The sequence below is a fragment of the Pelobates fuscus genome, chromosome 6 (genome assembly GCF_036172605.1).
Source record: "Pelobates fuscus isolate aPelFus1 chromosome 6, aPelFus1.pri, whole genome shotgun sequence".
In the NCBI taxonomy this organism is placed as follows: Eukaryota; Metazoa; Chordata; class Amphibia; order Anura; family Pelobatidae; genus Pelobates; species Pelobates fuscus.
In genome coordinates, this window is record NC_086322.1 from 81,855,136 (window position 1) to 81,881,768 (window position 26,633).

At 43.3% G+C, this 26,633-nt stretch overlaps 1 protein-coding gene across 1 annotated transcript in view; it reads left to right on the top strand.

The window, feature by feature from the left end:
* The first annotated feature begins 392 nt into the window (after window positions 1-392).
* Window positions 393-26,633, top strand: part of NSUN7 (NOP2/Sun RNA methyltransferase family member 7) — a 45,189-nt gene continuing 18,948 nt past the window's right edge. Inside the window, exons 1-4 of the mRNA XM_063459921.1 lie at window positions 393-761; window positions 16,358-16,416; window positions 17,030-17,160; window positions 18,078-18,230. Coding sequence (XP_063315991.1) covers window positions 443-761; window positions 16,358-16,416; window positions 17,030-17,160; window positions 18,078-18,230 — 662 coding nt within the window. The 5' untranslated portion in view covers window positions 393-442. The remainder of the gene's footprint in view (window positions 762-16,357; window positions 16,417-17,029; window positions 17,161-18,077; window positions 18,231-26,633) is intronic.

Here is a 26,633-nt window from a genome sequence, read left to right on the forward strand (position 1 = left end):
CTGGAAGGGTCAGCTGATACTGAATGAAGAGGAACCATAATATTATATCTATTGCAGATCAGGAACTTCTGTGTTTCACCTTCCAATATGCCAGTCACTGTTGGGCTTCAAACTGTGAGCATACATTTAATAAGGACGTCTTTCAGGCATGAGGGTGTTTGACTAAGGAGGTAGGTTTATGGTGAAACAAAAATGTTTTCTGAAAAAAACTATACAGACTTAAGCATGAAAAATATATATATATATATTAATTATGCCAAATCTATTAAATGCATTTGTGTTGTATTGGTGCCTGGAGTGTCCCTTTAATTTTTAGTTTATTTTACATCTAAGTTAAATATCGTATGGGGTTTGAAAATGTATTTATTTATGGATTTATTTTTCCTCAGGTTGTGGCGTCCTTCAAGGCTTTCATTTTGCTTGCTCCTTTTGATATCTAGTCATGCCAAACCTTCGAAATAGTCTGAACTTGGCACATTCAAGCAGCTTACTTGCAGGACAAGTTCCAGACTCAAGCATGATGACTGTGTCAAGCACTGCAGAGCCAATAGTGCGGAGTCTCTCATACCTGACAGACAAGGTGAACTATCCTGACCATGTGTTTATCAATGCAGCAAAAATCTTCCAGAATATTCACATAAAGAGACCTCCAGATCGGATCATGGTGAAATATGCCAATGATTTGGAACATTCCATTCCAGAGTTCACCGATGAAAAATCTCAACGCTGGTCTTACGAACTGGCTTTCAGTGCCCTAAAATGTGAGTATAAGCCATTTAAAATTGTAAATATTTCATGTTACCATGCATTCATCACTAGGGCTTCTCTTGTATCCCTTACTAATACACATTTCTTTTTATATTTGCTTACTTAGGTTATGGTTTTTCCATAGATAGACTGCTTACATGGTAAAATAAAAATAATGTAATGTAGAAATTGCACCATTCAGTTTTAAAACTAAACTTTTCAATGTTTATTAAGGAATTCACGCATGACATCAGACTCTGCCACAGCTCTCTTCCAGTTTAGCATCAAACTATTGCAGGGGTTTATCAGAGTGATCTGTTCTAAAAAGTTATCTGAAGTTCTAAAATTTGTCAATCACCATAGAAACGTATAAAAGCTGCAGACACACTCAGTTGTTGATTTCTCTCCTTTTACATGTTTGCATTACTTTTATAATACTACCAAGTGTCCCTGTTTAGAAGAAACAGTCACTATTTTGGACCCTAATACCTCTATCCCTCTTTTCAGTTCCAATGTCACTCTTTTCTAGAATCTCATTGTCATTGATTCATCTGAATTGATACCAAAGCTTCACAGCAATAATACTCACAGTAATGTGTCTTTAAACTAAAATAAATCTGTTTAGAAAACACTGTAAATAATATACATTGTTCTTCGATATTACATTTAAAAAAAAATCTTTAATAAAGATTTTAAACATACAGTGAAGATTAAGTAGCGATTGACAATGTGCCAAAGTTAACTAAAAGATGAAGAGTATACAATTAATTGTGGTACAGTTGACAATTGTCCGTACATACTGTGTGTAACTTGAGGCAGAGAGTATAGGTGTCGGTACAAATGGCCCTGTTAAGGTTAGCTAGTTGGCGAGTTGTGGAAACCCAGTTTGCATAATAATATCAGAGCCTTGAGTATCACCTTTTGTCTTTGGAGTCAGTCATGCTGTACACAAGAAGCAGGAGGGTGCTAACCAATTGTCTACTCATTTACACTGTACAGATGTGATAAGTAGGGACCGTGTGGGAGAAAGGGGGTGTAGGGTTGTGAGTGCTGCCTAAACCATAAGAACAATCTAAGTGTTAATAGAACAATGGTGGGGATTATAGTAGGGGTGTGCATGCCAGTCTCATGTGGGTGAATTTCAGCAGTACTTCTCCCTAGTGTATTGTAACGAACCCTGAAGTGGTAGCTAGGGGTTCGTAGGATTATAGCTCGGTTCGGTTCCTCTATTTGGTAGTTTAAATCCCAAAGCCACGAAATCCTCTAGTGTAGCTTTCCCCAGTAGCAATCAGGTACCCAAACACCAGCCGAAACATGATGAAGGGTGTAACAGGAATAATGTTTATTGAGACCACACAGGCTTTTATGGAGGTCCCCTTGCAGGTGGACCTCCCACAGTACACAAACCAAATAGCCAATCATAAGATACAGTTACACTTAAACACTCCCTGTCTCCGCCTGTGAGATAATGAGATAACCCAATTATCTCCAGGCGAAGTGCACACATTTTCCCCAAAACTCAGAACACCCCTTTATGCTTAAGGTATCCCCACAAATGTCATATCTCCTGATAGCCCCGGAACAACATATTCAAATTTCACCCAGATCAGTTCAGGGGTTCTTAAAAAGTGTGGAAGTCTTAAGTTACCGACCGCACACGAAGCTTTTGCCCAAAATAGTTCCACAAATTCAGTGTGTACGGTCGGTCAATTCTGAAAATGTCAGATAACTCCATAATCCACGAACGGAGCCTCCTGGCTCATAGGAGCGATTGTTCCCCTCATATGAATGCATTAAAGTACCGAAAAGCGCTCTCCTAGCTGTTCAGGAAATGAAGTTCCATCGTTCGTATGTTTGAGACCGGTGTTCGGGAAGTCAAGTGTCCGATTTTAGTTCCAGACACTTGACGACCAAGTCCCGCTGCCTTTTTCCCGAACAAACAAGATGGCCGCCGTTTTCTCCGCCATGTGGCATTCGTATATTCGAATGGCGGCCACCCTGAGAGAGCGCTTAATTGACGGGCTCCTTTGAAATCAATGAGCCAGGAGGGTGGTCGGTGTTCGGTAGTTTAAATCTACCGAACCAAGGCGGCATAAAATAAACGAATAAACCAAATAGACGAATGCTCAGAGAAAACCCCGAAATCCCGGTGGGTTTTCTCACATGTATTCTATGTGTAATGTCGATGAGGGATAGCTACAGAAGAGGTTGTGTCAGGCAATGATATTCCGGCAAGAGTTGAATTTAGTGATAATGTCAGGGTGGGTGAGGGGCTAACTATGTACATGTATGAGTAGAGTATATTGAAGAAAAAGAAGGAAAAAATGAGAAAGAGAGAAAGAATGGTGGCTTATTTAATGAGGAAAAGTGTTCTCTATATTACATTTTAGTTGCATAAATTATTAGCAATTCACTTAAAATTTACCATGCCCCTTGATCACACCCCCACTGATCCATCTGAAATGAAAGTGTCCCTCTTTGTGTATTTAAAATGTTGGGAGGTAGTCTTTTTTGAACAGAACGCTTTGATAATCTCCCTTTTGAGAATATAATGTTGCAGGCTCTTTAGAGAATGCTCCTTTCCCCCACCTCATCATATTGGCTTATTGGCTTGTTGCTCTTCCAGCTCCTGTTCGCTGTCCACGGTAAGGCTGTTAGGGGTTGCACTGATCTGTCTCTGGTGATGATATCTGGCAGCCATTGAGCAGTATATGTTCACTGACAGTTTTATAGAGAATTGTGATTGTTATAGCCATTAGCCAATCATAGAGCAACAAACCTTGTGACTTTAGAAGATGTCTCTATTCTTAACTTAATATTCCTAAACCTGAGTGAGAGTTTTCCAGTCTTGTTGTGGCATGCTGACAGGTATTGATCCAGGCAGCCTCTGTCCATTCATTTTCTAACATTATGTTACCGATTATCTGCCTCATGCTGCTGATCCATATCTAGAGTGATACCACCAGATACCTTGGTCTTTCTCTCCATACTATTTCCCATTGTCTTGCTTAAACGTTTGTTTTATTTCAGTTATTGACGTTGTAATGATTTAAACATACATATTTGGGCATCCAGTTCCCACGTTGTTCTGTTTTCTAACGCCCTACAGCAGGATTGTCAAATCATTTGTTCTGGAGGGCAAAATTGTCCACTGAAATAGGTATGGAGGGCCGAATGCATAACATTTCTATATACACGGACACACAAACAGGAAACAAAGCGGGCACATAGAATAACTTCACATAATATCATAAATGTGTTTACAGCAATAAAAAGGGGCACTTGTAAGTAATGTTGCAATTGTAATGCAGTGCAGTATTTGTCAGTTCAATTCATCGGCTCCGCAGGCTGTATGCTTGTCAGCCCTGCTCTACATTTTCTAAGTTCCTATGTTTTTCAGTTTCCTTATGCCCTTCTGTATGCCATCTATTAAGCTAGCTCTCAGGTATGCCTTATGCTTGAGACCAGGTGTAGTGATGTCCCGAACGGTTCGCTGGCGAATAGTTTCTGGCGAACATAGCGTGTTCGCGTTCGCCATGGACGGCGAACATATGCGGTGTTCGGTCCGCCCCCTATTCGTCATCATTGAGTAAACTTTGACCCTGTACATTATCCCCCCACAACCAGTAACCTGTGTTTATTATACATTATCCCTCCACATCCAGTAACCTGTGTTTATTATACATTATCCTCCCCATAGCCAGTAACCTGTGTTTATTATACATTATCCTCCCCATAGCCAGTAACCTGTGTTTATTATACATTATCCCGCCCATAGCCAGTAACTTGTGTTTATTATACATTATCCCTCCCATAGCCAGTAACCTGTGTTTATTATAAAACAATAATAATAGTGTGTACAGAAGTATTTCTCCAACTTCTATATGATGTTTGATGTGGAACAAGGGTAGTTGTTTGAACGTAAACATTCCTTGTTTATAGATATAAAAAAAAGAGGAAATAAGGTCTCTTAATAGGGAACCATCCAACTTATGAGGGCCTAACCCTAATTGTGAATATCAGAATTGTTCCAAGAAAAGGAACCAAAAAAACGTTGGATAGCCTTTTTAAATTAAGAGCATATAGCTTAAAGTTAAGAAATACAGAATACAAGATAATGAGTAGGCGCTTCCAAGTATTTAACAGAGATAGTTAGAGAACAGGGTATGATACAGCAGTGTTTCCCAGACACTAAATCAGAATGAAAAGTAAGTAAAAAATGTGTATCATAAACCGCATAGGGAGGTAAGGCCCCTGAGTCGGGTATAGTAATAAACAATAATAGTAACAAAAAAATATATACAACCTGACCACAGGCGAATGGCAGAGTATTATCTATAAAATAAGAATAAAAAATAACATAGTGTATACTGTGTATTAAAATTTGGTGAATAATATGAGGATGGACTACCACTCACATTTACCAGAGCCGTACCAGGCTCTGTATAGCAGGCTCAAAGGTGCCAATACTGGCTCTCGAAACTCCAAGGCAAAAATATGCAGGATTCCGTGGTAGAAAAGTATTTATTTTATAAATAAAAATATCAATATAAAATAACAGACTCCCGGTTATAAGGGGGTGGAACCCAAACAACAAATGTTATAACATTTGTTGTTTGGGTTCCACCCCCTTATAACCGGGAGTCTGTTATTTTATATTGATATTTTTATTTATAAAATAAATACTTTTCTACCACGGAATCCTGCATATTTTTGCCTTGGAGTTTCGAGAGCCAGTATTGGCACCTTTGAGCCTGCTATACAGAGCCTGGTACGGCTCTGGTAAATGTGAGTGGTAGTCCATCCTCATATTATTCACCAAATTTTAATACACAGTATACACTATGTTATTTTTTATTCTTATTTTATAGATAATACTCTGCCATTCGCCTGTGGTCAGGTTGTATATATTTTTTTGTTACTATTATTGTTTATTACTATACCCGACTCAGGGGCCTTACCTCCCTATGCGGTTTATGATACACATTTTTTACTTAAAGTTAAGAAATCCCAAAATAACAGCAAATAAAATTGTATGAACACCACTTATAAAAACAATTTCTAAAAGACAATACCCTTACATATAACCAGTGCTGATTTATATGGGAAAAATCCTTGTATTAAATGCTAGGGTAAATGTAGAGTGGTATGTCATCTAAATGTCTCAAAATAGGAGTAAGTTCACCACTACAGGGGAGGTAATATGTCTGCCTTAGTTATACTTACAGAAATCAGTAATTGTTGCAAATTGTATTATCCTCTCTTCCCCAAGTGGCAACAAAATAGCAGTGGTAGTAACCATTAGAACACATAGGAAAAATCTGCACAGGGAAGTACTAGAACTATGGAAGCATCAGTCCTGTTTAGATTGTGCACACAGCACGTATCTTACAATGAGTTGCCCAGGCACTTAAAATAAGTGCCTCTCCCAGCTAAACTCAAGATAACTTCATCCTACTATTAAATCTCTATATTTATAAAGTGCATACATATAGAATGATCCCTGAGTTCCTTCACTCCAAAACTATTCTAGGTTACTAGATAAATCTCTCTTTATTGGGTTAGTGATCAGCAGCAAATAAACGCTAACTGCCTTCTGTATCTGAAACTTACCGAGGAACTGTACGAGATGTACAGGCAGCGCTTACCACGCTCAGAAAAAAGGTCCTCTAGCTTCAAAATAACTAGCACTTGATGCTCATGCAACGCTGGAGGATCGTCACCGCTGCAACCATGTAAAAATCCGCGGCATCCCGCAGCAATAACTGTGGATGAATTGCTTCACTATATCCGGAGGCTACTGGCCACTGATTTACACATCTTACCGCCAGTGACGGCCAAGAAGATGACCCTAGATGGGGCCTGTAGAGTTGCGGGAAACCCAAAAAACACCACCTCCATGCTGCGAGATGTAATCCTGAAATGCACCTCATATGCAAATCGAACCTGCATTATGTCTGCTCTGCAGGGCAAAACTCCTGTACAATTCGAGGACTCACAACTCTAATTTTATCAAGACCCTTCTCTGAACTTCTCTCAAAAGTATCAATATCCTTCTGGAGATACGGTCTCCAGTACTGCGTACAATACTCCTATTGAGGTCTCACCAGTGTTCTGTACAATGGCATGAGCACTTCCCTCTTTCTACTGCTAATACCTCCCCCTATACAACCAAGCATTCTGCTAGCATTTCCTGCTGCTCTATTACATTGTCTGCCTACCTTTAAGTCATCAGAAATAATCACCCCTAAATCCCTTTCCTCAGATGTTGAGGTTAGGACTCTGCCCTTGGGTTTTACGTCCAAGATGCATTATCTTGCACTTATCCACATTAAATGTCAGTTGCCACAACTCTGACCATTTTTCTAGTTTACCTAAATCATTTGCCATTTGGCTTATCCCTCCTGGAACATCAACTCTGTTACATATCTTAGTATCATCAGCAAAAAGACCTTCTGCAATATCACTAATAAAAACATTAAAGAGAATCTGATCCAAAGCTGAAATCCCTGCAATGTTGACCACAATGGGCCTCACAACACTGGCACCAGCCCAACTTGTCCCAGCCTGAGTAGTAACCTGGGATCTGGCTACTGTCGAGCCATTTACCCCGAGAGCTGGCATTTCGAACTCCCACGTGACCTTAAAAAACGGAAGGATGACATCGGCTTTACCATACCCTGGAACTGTAACTTCACCTAGTTTGTTTTAAGAGTTCGTAATTTACTTTATTTGTATTTATTTATCTTTTCTTTCAAGTTGCATACTAACGAATTCCTTGGATAAAGGACCGCCTCCCCATTTGTAGGAAACCCAGCCCACTACCCATACAGCCATAGCAGAAAACCTGGTCTGCAGCGCGCAAGGGCACTAACTTACTCTCCCCCCTGCCGCGCCCCCTCGGTTAGGGGCATCTCTTATCTGTGCATAATCCCTGTAAAATGCTTACTATCAATGTCTATGTGCAACCACTTAAACTTTCATGCGCTCGGCATTATGCCAACAACAGCAAGTGCCACAGACCCCACTCCATACGAACACCAACTACATGCGGAAGCACTCTCGATTGGGGACTCCTCATGGGGCACCCAAAGGGAAACCTACACAACCGAAATGCAGCTTCTTGTCATACTCAGGCCATACAGGCCTCTCTACTTTTTGTTCTGTTTATAAACGCAATCTATACTTCATGCGCAGTACAACATCTTGACTTGACACATTGACACATTAACATGATTACACTACTGACATGCTGTTGTTCTCTTTGTGAAAAAGTGTGACTTCATCTTATGCCAAGTATATGTAACCAATTGTTTTGGAATATTTTCCTTGTCTATACTCTCTTGGCCACATTGGCACAACTGTTATTACGTGCACTGCAAAAATAAAGAATAATAAAAAAAAAACTATTGTAACTCTTCCAAAATAGCCTGTTACTAAGTACCTGCCAGTATAAACGAGATCTATATTTAATCCTGTTTTCTGTTCTGTAGAGTATGTAGAACTGTGTGAGATAATCATACTTAAGGTATTTAAAGTTCTCAATAAAGTAATTAAGGAACATGTGTTTAGTTATCCCAGGAATGGCCCCATAGGGATAGTGCCAAAGATGGATGAAGAAGATGAACCTTTAATTACAAAGGTTTTAATAGCCGATAAATCCTGGGTAGCATAAGCCCTAGAGACTGAAAGTTCCCTATAAAGAAACTCCATAATATCAGGTTGAATAAACCAGAATGGGCAATATGAAAATATATTGTTTTTTATTGACAATAAAATGAACGGGGCAATGATTGCCGGGAGAATGGCTGTGTAGAGAGTGTGAAGATGACTGTAGCAGCAACAATAGCAAAAATCTCCCTCGGTTGGCATATAAAAATGTAATGAAACTGCTGTACAAAATGAATGTTCAATGAAAAAAAATAAATAATCTAAAAGTGAACAATAATAGATTCATTGAGTCGTCATAAAAAGCATCTAAAGATAATCAAAAAGAAAATCAAGTGGTGTCAGTCTTTCTTTAAATATAATTAGTTTGTGTGAAGATTAAAATGATGAGAATATATGCATCTAATTTATACATAACAAAATATTGTCACATGAACTGATCTGCATATTCTTTGGACATTGCCATGGCTGTAGATGAAGTGCAAGACCTCTCATAATACTAAAAGTTGTGGAATTGTACAGCGTCACAAAGGTGTGAGGTGGCTGGCTGCTCGTGTTGCCCCTCCTCAACTCCTTGTTTTTTTGAAAAAAGTCAAAAAGCACTTTGGATCTCGTACTGGTTGCAATAATGCTATGTTGTCTGTAAAGGAACACTACGGCGTTAAGAATACAAACATGTATTCCTAACACTACAGTGACCTGCTTCCCCCTTGTGTGTAGGAAAAAGGTAATATTTTTTTTTAACTTCTTTCCTCCTCCTTTGCCATAGTGGTCTCTCCATGGCCAAACCCACCACTGTGGCTGAGATCATAGGAAAGCATTGGGAGGCTAGATTTCATTCATGGTAGAATATCGTGCAGCTCCAATCAAATGGTCTCTGTCATACCATCTCTTAAATAGCCGGCTAACTCAGATATTGGGGCGGAAGCGTGCTTGAGTGACAGCCACTAAAGGCATGTTAACCCTGCAATGTTTTCAGTTGCAGAGTTAAATAACAGGTGCATGGCACCCAGATCACTTCATTGAGATGTAGTGGTCTGGGTGCCTATAGTGTCCTTTTAAGTAATGCTGTGCCAATCTCTTTTAATACAAATCTTAAATTTGTATTACCCTGTGTATAGGAGTTTAAAAGCTATGCTTACTTCCAACTGAATTTATATTTTCATGCCATTGACAGATGATTGGCGATCCTTGCCTTGCTACACTATCCTACCATCTTCTTCCCTTTTATTTGTGATTTTACTACAGAGTTTTTTTTACTGACTTTAGCACTAAAATGTCAGGTTTTAGCTGTCTCACGTGCTAATTGTGGAGCTAAATCCTCCATCTGATGTTAAAGTGGGTGAAACGGGACCAAAGTGAGACAGGAATAAGGGGTGACTAGTACTCTTCAGACACTCACAGTAGCTGCGGGCCATTAACTGTAAAGTGAGAGAGAGAGAGTGTGTGTGTGTGTATGCGTGCGTGTGACGCACACCAGTAGACCTGCTCCTGCAGATACAATTGTTGAGAAGTAAACTTGGAAACAACTTTATATATTGATGATTACGATGTTTCCTTTTGCTGAAATTTCCCTCCGGTTATCAATGTTTACAGGTAAGTGCACACCCTGTGTAAGTGGTCACTCAATGTTGTCTTATTCTGTTAAAGGAAATATGAATGGGGACTTACTGCAAGTGACGAAAGCATTAACATAAGTATATTTAACTAACAGTGTTTGAAAGATAAGAATTCACAAATAGCTGATAACCTGCTAAATCTATTTGACCAAAGGGACACTTATACATTCTTCATATCATGTGACTGTTACTTAAGCACATTCTCGTCAAAGGTGCAACCATTTCAGTTTTCTTTACGAATTCTTAGCTCCGACTAGTAACTGTATGCTGGGGCTATATTGTTTATATAGCAGGTGACAGTGTTCTTTGTACAGCAATGCTAAATTGCCCACTGGTGCCAGGCACCTCTTAGCAAGGCGTTTTGAGATATATAAATGTAAATTTCAGGGATGTGGAATTCCTGTCACCTAATGCTAATGACATGTAGATAAAGGCATCAGGCAGGTTGCTTTTTTCATCTTGTTATCCCTGCTACAGACAACTAGATTGTGGCATCAGCACTTGATGTATACATGTGGCATTGCTCGTACTGATGCCTAAGCAGATCAATACGTTTGTGATTTACCTGTGCAGTCTTTTCCATTGAATAAGACATCACAGGTAAATACCAGGCAGTTCAATCAGTGTGGGAGCAGATTAAAAGGCATTTGATTCATTCGCAGTAGCTAAAACGCATTCGTGCACAAGTCTACTTTGCAGTCATCAAAGATGTAAGCAGTGAAATGGCATACCACTAATAATGCCTTCATCTACCATAATGCTTTTACAGCAATAATGTCCACAGCATCTGCAGTGCTGGAGGTTGCATACTCATGGAATAGAGGGTGGGAGAATGGGGTCTTGACAGTGGGGGGTGGAAATGGACTTTTGGCTATGGGAGGATGGAGAGGTAGAGAATGTGGTACCAAAAATGAAATGTGCTTATTAATTGGGGAATGGGTATGAAAATACATACGCTTTCACAGAATAGTCCTTCATACACATAAACCCCTGCATTAACACACACTGAGCAATGTCACACATATGCCCCTGTATTTACACACACCAAGCCTCCCCACATGTACACAACTGTATTTACACATATTAAGTCTGTAGACTCTGGATCATCATACCTGTATGAGTTTGTTGCACATCCCATCCCAAAACCATGGGCATAATATGGAGCCCCCCGCCCCCCCTTTGCAGCCACCACTTTTCTGGGGAGGCTTTTCACAGGAGTAGTGTGTTGGTGAAATCAGGCACTGGTATCGGACTAGGAGTTCTGGCTTGCAGTCTGTGTTCCAATTAATTACAAAGGTGTTGAGGTCAGAACTTTCTGCAGGTCAGTCGAGCTCCCCTACAGCTAACCTAGTGTTCGTGGACCTTGCTTTGTGCTGGAAAATTGCCACACAATTTTTTTTTTTTTATTACTCTTTATTTTTGTTGTGCATTGGTACAAACACAGGTATGCAATAATACATGACAGTAACGTGAGCATTGTACGGGACACAAACTGCGTGTCATGGTAGGCTGCACATTTTTTTTAAAAAAGGAACAAGATATAATACGTACAATTAGGTTGACATAGAGTTGAGGAACTGCATAGTGAGGCATAATAATATGACAGAAAATTACATAAGCCGGTATCATAAAGCTTAAACTAAGTACACTTATACATCACGATAGCGTCAATGTGTTATATTTTATTTGGCGGCTGTGTGTATTAGGCGTATTAGGCATTGATATCATTATGGTCGCACTCTGGAACAGTAAGTTGAACTGTGGTCCAGATTCATTCGCTAGACAATGGTTACGTAAAATGATAGAACAGCATAAGTGGTAGCGTATAAATAGGTTAAACATAAGGCATAACTAAGTTTTATGTGGTTGTCCCACAGGAGCAATCTGTACACTTATCTATAATGATGTGTGCAATGAATTAGCGGCTTACATAGGCTCAGCAATATTTCTCCATTTTCTGTATGTGCTGTAGAGGCAAGGTGGCTTAGGCCATCTGCCCTAGCCCCATCCCCATTATGCCCGAACGTCGAGGTAATAATAAAGCGTTATGTGTGTTGTGTTAGCCATACCCTATGTAGGGGGAACAGTCCCTATTCTGCTCTGTGTCAGTGTGTATCAGGGATCCTTATGATAGGTGTCAATCCATATCTGCCAAGTGACCCTATGTAGGGGGAACAGTCCCTATTCTGCTCTGCAAGTGTGTATCAGGGTCCCTGAGGACAGGTGTCAATCCATATCTGCCAAGTGAACCTATGTAGGGGGAACAGTCCCTATTCTGCTCTGTGTCAGTGTGTATCAGGGATCCTTAGGATAGGTGTCAATCCATATCTGCCAAGTGACCCTATGTAGGGGTAACAGTCCCTATTCTTCTCTGTGTCAGTGTGTATCAGGGTCCCTGAGGACAGGTGTCAATCCATATCTGCCAAGTGACCCTATGTAGGGGGAACAGTCCCTATTCTGCTCTGTGTTAGTGTGTATCAGGGTCCCTGAGGACATGTGTCAATCCATATCTGCCAAGTGACCCTATGTAGGGGGAACAGTCCCTATTCTGCTCTGTGTCAGTGTGTATCAGGGTCTCTGAGGACAGGTTTCAATCCATATGTCAAGGTGTCAATATGTCATAAGTCAGGTGTCAATCCATATCCATTGTGATTTAGGAATGCTAGGTGATTTATGCCCTTTATGGATTAAAACCAGACTCTGCATCAACTGTGTAATTTTCCATGGGAGTTTTGCGATGGATCCCCTTCCGGAATGCAACAGTCCAGGTGTTAGTCCCCTTGAAACAACTTTTCCATCAGTATTGTGGCCAGAAAGAGTCCCTGTGGGTTTTAAAATTCGCCCATTGAAGTCTATGGCGGTTCGCCGGTTCGCGAACGTTTGCGGAAGTTCGCGTTCGCCATTCGCGAACCGAAAATTTTATGTTCGCGACATCACTATTTAAAATGTGTTTGTATTCTCTGGCATTCCTGGAACACTACAGGGCCAGGAACACAAATGTATTCTTGACCCTATAGTTTTAAAAACACTATCTAGCTCTCCCTTACCCTCCTAATTATAGTAAAATGTTAACTTTATTCCAGTCTGATACTTATGGTTCTACCCCTGATCTGCTTCCTTGGCTGACATCATCAGAAGTGATTATCTCAGCTAATCACAATGCTTTCCCATTATAAAGTATTGGATTGGCTGATATTGTCAACCAGACCAATCTGCATCTCCCCATATAGATGCATTGAATCAATGCATCTCTATGAGGAAAGTTCAGTGTCTCCGTGCAGAGAGTGGAGACATTGAATGTTAGTGCTGCTGCCCCAGGAATCACCTCTAGCACCCTAGTCTGCAATGTTAAACACAGCCTTTTCACTGAAAAAACGGTGTTTACAGCATATATATATATATATATATATATATATATATATATAAATATATATATGAATCCAGGGGGCTGCACTCACCTGAACATACATAAATGTAATGCTGCTGGTGGCCAATTTATACAATACATACATTGCAGGCGTATGCAATGTATGATCATATAATGTAACTAAACCCCTATTATTTTTGCCTAAATTAGGTGCACTGGATTTTGTGTATTGCATAATTTGGCCCCCAGCAGCACCCCATTTATGCATGTTCAGGTGAGTGCAGCCCCCTGGTTTCATATATATATATGGGAGTCTAGCCAACTCCTTGGTTTTGCACCCCTCCCTGTCACAATATTATTATTATTATTATGACCCCCAGCTCCTATCGGGTGCTACATGCTTACAGCAAAAAGCTCATAAGCTCCTCCAGATGTCATGTCCATGTCATTGTCTACTGTACACTATGGAAATATGGGTCTCCTGACCAGGTAAATCACATTTCTGTATATAGTGAAATTAATTAGATTCTCCTTTAATACTAGCTGAGGGTCTGCAATGCTCCAGAAAAAGACATTCCATTTTATAGTGTACTTCTTGTTATACGCGGAATACACAGGGATTAAGATAATCCTTCACCAGGTTACTCCTGTCCTAATGTGTTTTACACCCCACCTCCTATAGAATGTAAGCTCGTTTGAGCAGGGTCCTCTTCAACCTATTGTTCCTGTAAGTTTATTTGTAATTGTCCTATTTATATTTAAATCCCCCTCTCATAATATTGTAAAGCGCTACGGAATCTGTTGGCGCTATATAAATGGCAATAATAAATAAATAATACTGTGATTCTGTCATCTCATTGTGTGTATGTGTTTAATGTATATGTGCTTTAGCACTGTCTTCTCAGGTTACAAATAGAAAAGTGACAGGGTCTGAGCTTTTTGTATTGATTTTAATAAGCTGGTGTGTTTGCTGAGTAAATACATTAATCCAAACGCCAATCTGTTGTGTCATCAGGGTACTAAACAACTGTCAGTTGTAGCCACTAAATACACAAAACAAACACAATCTCATTCATTTATTTTGCAACATTAATGCAACTGTAACCTTAAGCGCCTGCTAGAGGTGTAAAGGCTTATTTGGTAGACCGTCACTAGAGGTGGAGTTAACCCTGATTGGTAATTATTGCAGTTTTTCAGAAACTGCAATAATTACCACTGTAGGGTTAAGGGACATAGGACTTTGCACCCAGACCACTTCAATGAGCTGTAGTGGTCTGGGTGCCTATGGTGTCCCTTTAGCCTTTTCTAGGCCAGCATGTATTGTGTGTATTAACAATGGCAAGAAAAAGTACGTGACCCCATTGGAATTAGTTGGTTCTCTGCATGAATTGGTCATAAAATGTCATCTCATCTTCATCGAAGGCTAGACAAACACAATTTGCATAAGCTTACAATATGTGGAAAAAGTAAGTGAACACTTGGGTTTAATAGTTAGTTGATCCTTTTTTGGATCTTGGGCAGAGGGCCATATCCAGGAGAGTGTATTATCAGCAGTCTCTGGGGTATTGGGGAGGAACCTCCCTGTCGCAATTTCCCTCAGGGTGTCTTTCGTTGGTGCGGTGGTCCGGTGGGTGCCCCTGGGATGAAGTCCGCAACCGCAGCTGGGTCCAGTTGGGCGAGGCTTGGGCTTTCCCTTCGTGGGGGCGACAGTAGGCCTGCCGTGCGCAGTTGTGAGTCCATTTCAGGGTAGCTCCGAGCTCGGTAAGTGGTATCCTGATACGTGAAGGTGACCATGTTCGGCGTCCCCCATTTATACTGGATGTTCTTGTTCCTGAGGTGTTGTGAGAGGGGCTGCATGGTCTTGCACCAACCCATTGTGCTTTTAGTTATGTCCTGAAAGAGGGAAAGCGTGGCTCCCTCGAATATCAGAGGGGTTTTCCCTCGCGTGGCCGCCAACAGCTGGGCTCTGTCTTGCAGATTTTGAAAGCGGAGGATCAGGTCTGTCTATGCCGCGGCTGGCGCCGTTGCGGGCTTTGGCAGTCTGAACATACCGTCTAGGCACACTGCTTTTGCCTGTTTGGGCGGCAGTAGGTCGGCCAGCAGGCGTCTGATGAAGTACGGCAGGTCCATCTGGCCTATTGAATCCGGGATGCCACAGATCTTAATATTATAGCGTCGTCTGAGGTCCTCAAGGGCGTTTATCCGGTTGTTCGTTGTGCTTTGCTGAGATTGCACCTCAGTAAGTGCTTGTTCTAGGGACGCTATCCTTGCCTCTTGGGAGGTAGTTGAGGCCTCCAGTCGCTGAACCCTGGTAGTGACCCCCCCCACTGCCTCTTTTATACCGGCCATGTCTGCTGCGCTATTGGATCTGAGCTCTGCAAGCATGTTCTTAAGAATAGAGGGTATGACATGGTTTTCTGCAGTGGCTTGTGAGGGATTTGGGTTGGGTGGCAGGGCCTGTGCCATACCTTCTCCGGGGTCTATAGAGAGATTATCAGATGAAAAGGAGTAGCCGTCGTCTCCCGCCGCCATCTTGTCCCATGCAGACTTTTGCGAGCGTCGGAGAAGTTCCCCGATATCGTGGGTAGTCGGGTCTTTATCCGCTCTGGTTTTTTTGTGCTTGCGTCCCATGGCTAATCCTGTGTCAGGTGTGGGTCGTTGAGCCCAGGGGGTCGTCGGATTTCACCTGAAATAACGCTTTGTCGCGGTTTGTATTGAGGAGCTCTCGGTGAGTGCGACCGCTCTGCTCCGCTGCTAGCTCCGCCCCCCTGTTCTGTTCTATTTTAACTCTGCACAGGGCTTGTAAATAGCTCTACCCCCATCGATTCTTCACATCCTAGCACACTTCACAGTAGTATAGCATTTCTGTTTCTCCTTGTAACACATATAATCCTTAAAATAATGTAATTTAACATTTTCATAAAGATTTGTTTTGATTTTCAATTTTTTTTTTTAGACCAAGACCTTCTTGAAAATATATTATTAGACAGTGGTTTCTATTATTCTCAACTGGTGGTGAGTACAATATTTTGATAGGATTGCTAGATTATAGTTGAATAATAAGTCATATAAACTCTGTATTACTATATATTTTTTTGCGTACATCAAAAATATATCAAACTCCTTTATTGATGATTTGAGGAGTGCTGTAATATTACAGAATAACATGAATATAAGTGATATAGAGTATAATAAGTCACATCATTTTCTAGCATTAACTAACTTAATGATACTCATTTTATGAAGACTGTGACCCCGCAGGTGGACTGATACAGTAGGAGATGCATTTGTTAGACAAGCCATTTCTCCAGATATCTACAACTACAAAATTGCAAAATCTATATGGTTATACAAACATGAAATGAGGAAATATTAACACATCCAGTGGACACAGGGTTGGTGGGAGTACCATGAAAGGAGTTTGAGGTTTGCAGAACACTTGGCAATTACTTGCTAGATATTTGACAGTCACCATAGTATTTGCTACAACCCAAATCCCAATTCACTCTCCAATTTTGTTTTGAAATACTAAATAATATTATGTATATTTTTAGTTAAGTGCGAATGAACAATAATACCTTTTTGGATTTTTCTTCTCTTGTTTTTCCCTTCTGATATCCATTTTTAGGGCGATGAAATGACCAGTTTGGTTGTGGTCATGCTGTATGATTTCCAGGATCGAAAATTCCAACCTCGTTATGCATATGATAATGACGAAATCATAGAAGATGTGCGAGAAGTTGAAAAGCTTTTGTACAGGTACAAAACCACCGAAAAAGCTTCAACACCTTTCTTATGTTCACTGTTTTCATTCAAATATGTTTGAAAGCTTGTTAGCATTTAAAGATTTGGCTTAAAGAGACACTATAGTCACCAGAACAGCTTCAGCTTAAGGTAGTTATTCTGGTGTCCATAGCCTGTCCCTGCAGGCAGTTCAATATAAATGCTGAATTTTTAGAGAAAATGCTGTATTTACATTGCTGCCTAGGAACACCTCTAGTGGTAATCACTCAGACGGCCGCGAGAGGTGCTTCCTAGTCCAGTACCGCACATGCACAATAGCCTACCAATGCTTTCCTATGGGAAAACATTGGATTGGCTGAAATCATCAAGATTAGTGATCTCAGCCATAGAGGCGAGCCAACATGGGGAGACCGGTACAGAGTGGTTAAAAAGGTGAGTAAAATCAGCTTTCTTAAACAATCTAAGGGTCAGTAATACATATTTTTATTTCTGACATTGTAGTGTTCCTTTAGTGTTAATTCAACGTTGTTACTGGTATTTGACTTCTTATAATTTATGTAAGTATTTGCTTACACCAGTGGTTTATGTGACTGGTATACCTGTGTGGCCGCTGTAGGGAATTTGGCCAAGCCAGTAGCAGGTCTTGCAGTTTAAAATGTTCACACAGGGATATTTCCTTAATGTGTGAATATTAATGTGGTCTCTGCTGCATGATAAATATCCTATTATCCACATTTTACTCCTTTCAAACCACTAATATAATGTTTTTATTTTATTTTATTTTTTCATGTCAGTTTATTTTTTTATTGTTAAACACTTACAATGGTATGGCAATGTAAATACTACAAAATATATGCACATTAATTAGTGTCTGGCAATCTTAAACGTTTTTTTATCCAGTTTTTGATCTCAATTGTGTTTTCTCTGTTTAGATCTAGAACAAAACTGGCTGCTTCTCTTGCAAGAAGTCGAATAAAATATTCTGCTCCTGCTATTGAATACATACTACCTGAGAATGTACGGAAAGAAGAACTGAGAGCATCAAAGTTACCCCTCTATGCATGGGTCAATACAGCCAAAACCAGGCAGGTTTCCTTGTTCACATTGAGCAATTTTTTAAATTTTTTTTTAAATCTGTCAATTTGTAGAATCAGGGTGCCATTGTGGCATTAATGCTGCTCATGGTCGATAGTCTGAACTGGAGAAATTGAAATATATATATTTAGAAAGTTGAATCCTTGAGATGGCATTATTTTGCCCTAACACATTTTTCCATTATGTATCTCTTCTATTACATGATCATTTTAGACTAGGGTTAGTGTGTTAGGTTTGGACTTAGTGTTATGACTAGGGCTAGGGTTAGTGTGTTAGGTTTGAACTTAGTGTCATGACTATGGCTAGCGTTAGTGTGTTAGGTTTGGACTTAGTGTTATGACTAGGGCTAGCGTTAGTGTGTTAGGTTTGAACTTAGTGTCATGACTATGTCTAGGGTTAGTGTGTTAGGTTTGGACTTAGTGTTATGACTATGGCTAAGGTTAGTGTGTTAGGTTTGGACCTAGTGTCATGACTATGGCTAGGGTTAGTGTGTTAAGTTTGAACTTAGTGTCATAACTATGGCTAGTGTATTAGGTTTGGACTTAGTATCATGACTATGGCTAGTGTGTTAGGTTTGGACTTAGTGTCATGACTATGGCTAGGGTTAGTGTGTTAGGTTTGGACTTAGTGTTATGACTATGGCTAGGGTTAGTGTGTTAGGTTTGAACTTAGTGTCATGACTATGGCTAGGGTTAGTGTGTTAGGTTTGAACTTAGTGTCATGACTATGGCTAGGGTTAGTGTGTTAAGTTTGAACTTAGTGTCATAACTATGGCTAGTGTGTTAGGTTTGGACCTAGTGTCATGACTATGGCTATAACTAGGGTTTGTAAAGATTTACACAGAATTAACATTAGCTAGCCTGGAACATTTGTTTTGGGCTGGCTAATGAAATCATTGTGACGCTTCTGGAAGTGGAGTTACAACTCCAGCAGCCAAGTTGTTAAACTCGGCATGTGCAGCGTTTCACAGCAAAATGCTGCACATACAGACTCCAGGTACCGTGACCATTTCAAATCACTGAAATCGTCACAGTACTTTGAGCAACCCTTTAAGTCAAGTGCTACCATATCTTAAACCAAGTTTTCTTAGAACTGCCAGGAAGCAGGTAGAAACTACACCTTACACTTCTGCTTCACAACTGCCCTAGCCGTTCTAGACATTTTGCTTTGGATAAATTTTGCTTTGGAGCATTCTTCACCAGCACTTGCTAGAAATTAATTTTCACTCACCATTAGTACACTTTTTTTTTTATTCTTTATTTAGTCTTGACACGACATGTTACATACAAGAACTTGCACAGTTTAAACATGGATTAGCATGCATTAGACATGGGTTAACTGAGAGTATAGTGCATTTAACATGGTCTTTCAGCGGACCTGCCATGGGGTCTCTGTATGTACTTTGTGAACGTGTTTTGGTGCGTTCGGCGCTATGTGGCTGTTCCACCTTAGCATGTATAACCGTATCACTGGTTACGTTACGGCCCAGTTGGTGCCTTGCTAGTGATATAGAAGGTTTGCGCTTTGCTCATGGCAGGTCATGTGTGGTGTGACGGGTTACACACCCAGTTCCCTCTGCTGAGGTGTCCATTTTCTCTATGTCCCCTGTGTCTGTTCCCGTGGATGCAGTGCGTTGGTCAGTTATTTTGATTTTGCCAAATAGGCTTGGAGAAAGAGATAGTGAACAGAAAGAAGATAGGGGGTAGAGAGGGAGGGGGTGGGGGGGGGTGGGGGAAGGACCAGTGAGTCTCCATCAGGGATAGGTTGGGTGTCAGTTACTCAGGTTGGAGTTTTCCCAGGGTTCCCATATCTTTTGAAACGTTTTTTGAGTGCCCCTTATTCTAGCTGTCAGGTCGTCCATTAGGTGGACTTCTTTAATCCTGTTAATGACTCCTGCGATAGGCGGAGTGCCTGGCTTAAGCCAGTCTGTGGCTACTGCCCTCCTTGCTGCTAGGGTAATTTTATGGATAAGCTTTTGTTCTTGCCTAGTCCAGCCGTCCAGAGTCCTACTTAAAAGGTATAGCCATGGGTCGAGGCCCGGTGCTCTGCCAAAGACCTGTGTCAGTAGCGTCTGCACCCTTTTCCAAAATGTGTTCATCTGTGGACATTCCCACCACATGTGGACGTATGCCCCCCTCAGGCCACACCCTCTCCGGCACTCATCTGTAGGAGTCTTGTGCATTTGGAATAGTTTAACTGGAGTAGTGTACCAGCGGAGCATTGTTTTAATAGATTGCTCCTGGAGGGCCACGCACACCGACGAGGTATGATTTTCCTCCCAAATCTCTTGCCACTCTATACCTTCTAGTGTGTCCCCTAGGTCTCTTTCCCAGTGATCTGTATAGGCTAATTTGCCCCAGTCCCTAGCTTCTGCACAGAGGTGGGCGTACATGAGCGTTATCATGCCTTTGGGTATAATTTCGTGGAGGCAGATGCGTTCGAAGAACGTCGTCCGTCTCCGGGCCGCTGTTTTTATGTGCGCCTGGTTCGCGAAGTCTCTAATTTGTATGTATCTAAAAAAATCGGCGGGTGAGAGGTGACCCCGCTGTCTTAGTGTGTCAAAGGAGATAACACCTGTGCCCTCGTATAGCTGGCAGATGCGTTGTAATCCTATACGTTCTACGTTTTTGAAGTCTCTGGCTGTCATGCCCGGGAGGAAGGCTTTGTTGCATAAGTATGGCATAATAGGTGATGGGTCTGATGCCAGCTGGAATTTTAGCTTAAAGGCGTCCCATATCTGTAGGGAATTAATTATAGTAGGGCAAGTGACCTTAATCTCTGGTCTGTGTTCTTTTGGTACCCACATAAGAAGCTGCGGGAGGTCTGCGCCCGTCATTAGGGATTCTACGTCGGCCCATTTGCGGTCCCCTGGCGGCGAGTGCCACATTGCCGCTTGTGTCAGTTGTGTCGCTATGTAATAGTAGTAGATGTTTGGGAGTCCCAGTCCCCCTCTCGAGCGTGGTCTATATAAAATGAATCTATATATCCTGTGTCGTTTGTTTTGCCATATGAAGGCTCCGATTGCCCTCTGTAGGGGTTGTAGTGAGACTTTAGTGACACGGATGGGGAGCGCTTGGAACATAAATAGTAGCCTAGGCAAGATGTTCATTTTTACGGCATGGATGCGCCCGATCCATGAGATAGGCCTGTCTACCCATGTTTTCATGTCCCGTACTAGGTGGTTTATTAAGGGCGTGTAGTTTTGGTCGTATAGTTTTTCCGGTTTAGCCGTCAGGCGTATGCCCAAATACTTAAGTGCTTGTTGTTCAATTTTTAGGTGGTATGTGTCGTGTATATGGGCCGTGGTTGCTGCTGGTACCCCTATTGGGAGGGCGCCCGATTTTGCCATATTCGCCTTGTATCCTGAAAAGGGCCCGAAGGTATTCAGTACCTCCTGCAAGGCTCCCATTGACTTTACCGGGTCGGTCAGAGCCAAGAGCACATCATCCGCGTAGGCTGATACCAGGAACTCTCGTCCTCCCACCATTACTCCCTTTATGTCCGGGTGGCGCCGTAGCGCCTGTAGCAGAGGTTCTAGTGAGAGTACAAACAGCAAGGGGGAAAGGGGACCTCCCTGCCTCGTACCGTTGGAAAGCTGGAAGGGTCGGAGTGGGGCCCCCGAGATCTTCACCTGTGCTCTGACATTAGTATACATCGCTCTTAATAGTGTCATGAACTGTTCGGGATACCCTAGGTGAGTCAAAAGGGTGAACAGGTACGGCCATGTCACCCGATCAAATGCTTTTTCCGCGTCGAGCAACACGAGTAGCGTCGGGGTTTTCATGGCCGCCTGCCTCCATATCAAGTCTATGTTTCTACGAGTGTTTTCAAATAACTGTCTATTTTGAATAAAGCTAACTTGGTCCGCGTCGATCAGGGTCGCGAGGAACGGGTTGAGGCGTTCTGCTTGGATTTTCGCTAGGACTTTCATGTCGTGATTTATGAGGGAAATGGGTCTGTAGCTCCCAGGGGACATGGGGTCTTTTTCTGGTTTCGGCAATAATATGATGGTGGCTAGGGACATGTCTGGGTTCGGGGAGCCTCCCTTCTGAAACCCCTGGAATACCGCTGCTAAGTGGAGTACCAGTTCTTCTCGGAATGTTTTGTAGTAGCTTCCGTCGAACCCGTCGGGTCCTGGGGCTTTGTTCCCTTTTAATGACGTTATTGCTCGGTCTATTTCGTCTGGGGTAATGTCGGCTGCTAAGGCAGCGACGGCTTGTAGGGGCAGCTTAGGGAGTCCGAGGTCCCGCACGAACCGAAGGGTCTCCTCGTCGGTGCTTGTCGTCCGGGTGTCCGAGTTTGGGGAGTGGTTGTAGAGGGACTTATAATAGTTAGTAAACACGTCGGCTATATCGCTTGGTAGTGTTTTAACCGAACTGTCGGAGTGGCGTATGGAAGTTATGTGTCCCCTTTTAGCTCTGGGTCTAAGGACTCGGGCTAAGAGAGTGTCCATTTTATTTGCTCGTTCGTAGAAAGTTCTTTTGGTCCAGGTCATGGCTCTAGCTGTGTCGTCTACTAACAAAGCTCGTATGGCATGGCGTGTCGCCTCTAACCGTCTATATGTGTCCTCGTTTGGGTTTGCTTTGTGTGCCTGTTCCAGTGACCGCAGGTCTGACAAGAGCCTCTGAAGGCTCTGGGCTTTTATTTTATTTTTTGCCGTCGCTAACTTAATAAGCAAGCCTCTTATAACCGTTTTATGTGCTGCCCAAAGTATCTCCGGACTCATGTCAGGCGTGGCATTGGAGTTGAAATACTCCAGGATGTCTGTGCGGATCTGTTCCACTGCCTCTGGGTCCTTCAATAGGGATGAGTTTAATTTCCATGTCCATGAGGAAGCGTTGCATAGATTCCCCATGGTGATATGGACATCTGCGTGGTCCGACCACGATATGGATCCTATCTCTGAACCCGTAACCCGCGCCAGCGATCGCTCATTAATCAAGAACATGTCGAGTCGGGAGTAAGTGCCATGCGGCGCTGAGTAGAAGGTGAAATCCCTCGTACTCGGATGATGTGCTCTCCAGATATCCACCAACCCGGTAGCCATGATGAACTTGTGACGCTGCCTATCCTGTCCTCCCCGACCTAGGGGTCCTGGGGCGTTTCGTTGTGCGCTCCTATCCACCGCTGGGTTCGTCACCGCGTTCAGATCGCCCCCCAATATGATAAGGCCGTGGTTTAGTGTTTGTATTATGGTTGTCAAGTCATCCCAAAAGCTCTGGTCTGTGTGGTTAGGGGCATAAACGTTTATGAGATGTATTTGATGCGATAGTAGAGTGCCTGAAACAATGATATATCTCCCGTTCGGGTCCACCGTGGTGGAGACTACTTGTAAAGGGCAGCTATTGCGGATTAAGATCGCCACTCCATTATGTTTTGTGTGTTTTCTGGCTTCGTAGGAAACTCTAAATGTGTGGTCTTTCAGTTGGAAGGAAGCTTGTTTCGGGATATGTGTTTCCTGAACGAAGGCAATGTCGGACCGCATTCTCTTCAGTTCTCTGAACAGAAGACGTCTCTTGTTCGGTGTGTTAAGGCCTTTCACATTTAAGGATGTTATTTTCAGGGCCATGCTAACAGCCTAAAAGTGTCGCCCTTAGGTACGCCCACCTCTGTCCAAGTCCGGATCCATACTCCTAGCCACAGGGACCCCCAGCCCCAAGGTGGGAAGGGATGATAGAGGTAGGGGGGGAGGGATAGGGGAGATAGAAAGTGGAAGAAGAAAATAGGTATGAAGTCTCAACCGGGCACGCGTGGTGCTCGGTTGTAGTCGTCTGGTCTTATCTGTTGCCAGACTGGTGTGGGGTTCACAGGTCCCCATCTCGTCTGCGCACAGCGCTAGTTCGAGATGTGGGTGTATGAGCCTCTAACCCGTTTGCGCTGTCATGCATAGTGTCATAGTGATGTCTGTTTTCTGTGTGTACTACTCCTTTGTAACGTGCAGAAAAATTATACAATTACATACGTAAGTTTCAGTTAACATTTGATAGGCCTGAGAGGGCCAACAGTGACCGAATAAACCCATTTAGGGAACATTTTCCCCCCCTTTTTGTTTTTTTTGGTTTTTTTCCCCTTTTTTTTGGGGGGGGGGGGGTAAGGCAGACCAAAACCCTCAAAAAACAGCCTGAAAGCATGTATAGGAAAAAGGACAAAAAAACACAACTCTCCGACCAGCTACCTGTATACCACTGCTTGTGTCGTTCCCTTAAAGCCTCCTCTGCCCCTTCACTCTCTAGGATTGCCCCCTCGCCCCTCTTGCACAGGCCCTCCCCTCCCCCCCCCCCCGAGGGCCCTGTGCCCAGCTCTGCCTGCTCTCCTGAGGCACCCTTTTCTGCTAGGAGGGTGGATTCGACCAGCCCTTCCTCTACCCGTCTGCCTAGCCGCCGATGGCTCCCCACTAGCGGCATTATCTGTCTGGATCTCTTGGGTTGGAGCGGGGGCCCCCACTACCTGTGTGGGGTTGTGTCAAAATGGGGAGGGGTGGAGTGAAACAGGGCCACCACCGGGGGCGAAGCCTCTTGTAACCTCTACTATTCTGCTGGGGTTTGGGGGTCTCGCGCCGCCGCTCCCCTTTTCGGGTAATTTGGGTAAGTGGTTTTTAATTTTTTTTTTTTGGGAGTGGGGGGGTCGCCACATTTCACCCCATCTGCATGCTGGTACCCCCCCTCCATCCCCTGTTAGGGGTTGTGTGAGAGGGTGGCTCCATGCCCCCCTTGTGGCGTGCTGCGCCTTAGCCCCCTGCAGCCTCCCTGACCACTCCGTGGGGTTACCCCGCTTGCCGTACACCCGCCATACTCTCCAATCCCTCCCCCCTCCTCCCAGACACAGCGTCCCGCTCCCTGCTAGCCCGCCAGATTGAAAAAGGGCGGGAAAAAGAGAAAAAAAAACAAATCTCTAATGTTGTAGGCGGCCATGTTTCTTGGGCCATGTGGATCTGGGTGATGAGAGTCCCAATTCCCTTCCCCTCCCACCCAAATAAAGTCACTGAGACCCCCCCCATGTCACAGTGTCCCCCGCCATTCTGCCTCCCTGTTATGGCACTCCGACCCTCTGCCATGGTACTGTACCCTATCCGGTCGTCAGCACCGCCGTGCTCCGGCCTCCTGCCACTCTGTCGGTAGGGGCATTAGGGCATCTCTGGTCTCCGGGTGTGTCTGTAACTGTGCCGGCGGTGGTACTTGTAGCTCTGCCAGAAATTTCACCGGGTCTCCCTCAGGTGTCAGCACGTGAGGTCTTCCTCCTCGGAACGCCAACATCTTGAAAGGATGGCCCCAGGCATACCGCACTCCGGCTCTTCTCAGTGCCTCAGTTATGGGCCTCCACTCTCTCCTTCTCTGCAGGGTGCTGGGAGCCAGATCCTGGTACAGCTGTAGAGTGGCCCCTTCATGCTTTAATTCTTCCTCCCTGCTCCTTCTCATCAGGGCCTCCTTCGTTTGGTAGTGAAGGAATTTGATGATGACATCCCTTGGGGAGTTGGGCTCCTGTCTCCTTGCGCGGAGGGCCCTATGTGCTCTCTCTATACACCAACGGCCGGCTGGTATGGTTGGCAGCAGCGGCTGGAACAGAGCTAGCAGTGTAGACTCTAAGGGGCCCTCGCCTTCTCTCTCCGGCAGACCCCTCAGACGGATGTTGTTCCTTCTTGATCTGTTGGCCGTGTCCTACATGGCCAGCTCCAGGTGAGCTACCCGGGTTTCTAGCTGTAGCACGTGGGACACAGCCGCGTTATGCGCCTTTGTAGTGTCCTCCAGCCTGTCCTCCAGTCTCGAGGTTCTCGTGCCCAGCGCCGATATTTCAGCACGGAGGACTGAGGTGGACCGCTCTATCTCCCCCGCCAGGTAGTTCCGGACTTCGGCCAGTTTTGATAGGATCTGCGCCGCGTCCCCTTCCCCCGGGCTCGTAGTCCGCGCCCCGCGCAGTGAGGGAGAGCGTGGCTTCGGGCCTGTTCCGGCGCCATCTTGGCCTTCAGGCGCTCCGACCTTCTGGCCGGTCAGCATGTCCAGTACCGAGGTTCCGGTGTCCGGACCTTTTTTGTGTGGCTTCTTTGTGCTTCTTTTATCCATGGGATCGTGGAGTCGTTTTGCTATCTGTAAAAACAATGCTATTGTAGGCTTTCTACAGCGCAGTGGGAACGGAGCTCTAGCCCGATGCGTCCCGCTCGATCCCTGGTCAGGCCACGCCCCCCATTTAGTACACTTTTGAGCACTGAAAATAGAATAAATTACAATCCAGCATCAATATCTGATCAGGAATGTCATAACTTTTGGACGGTATTTTGTGAGTGTTTACAACATAATCACAATCCAAAATGTCACAAACATTTTTCTGCTGGCAAGGCTGTCAAATTTAGAAAGCATTATAAACCAAAGCCAGGTTTAAATTTACTTATCATTGTTTAT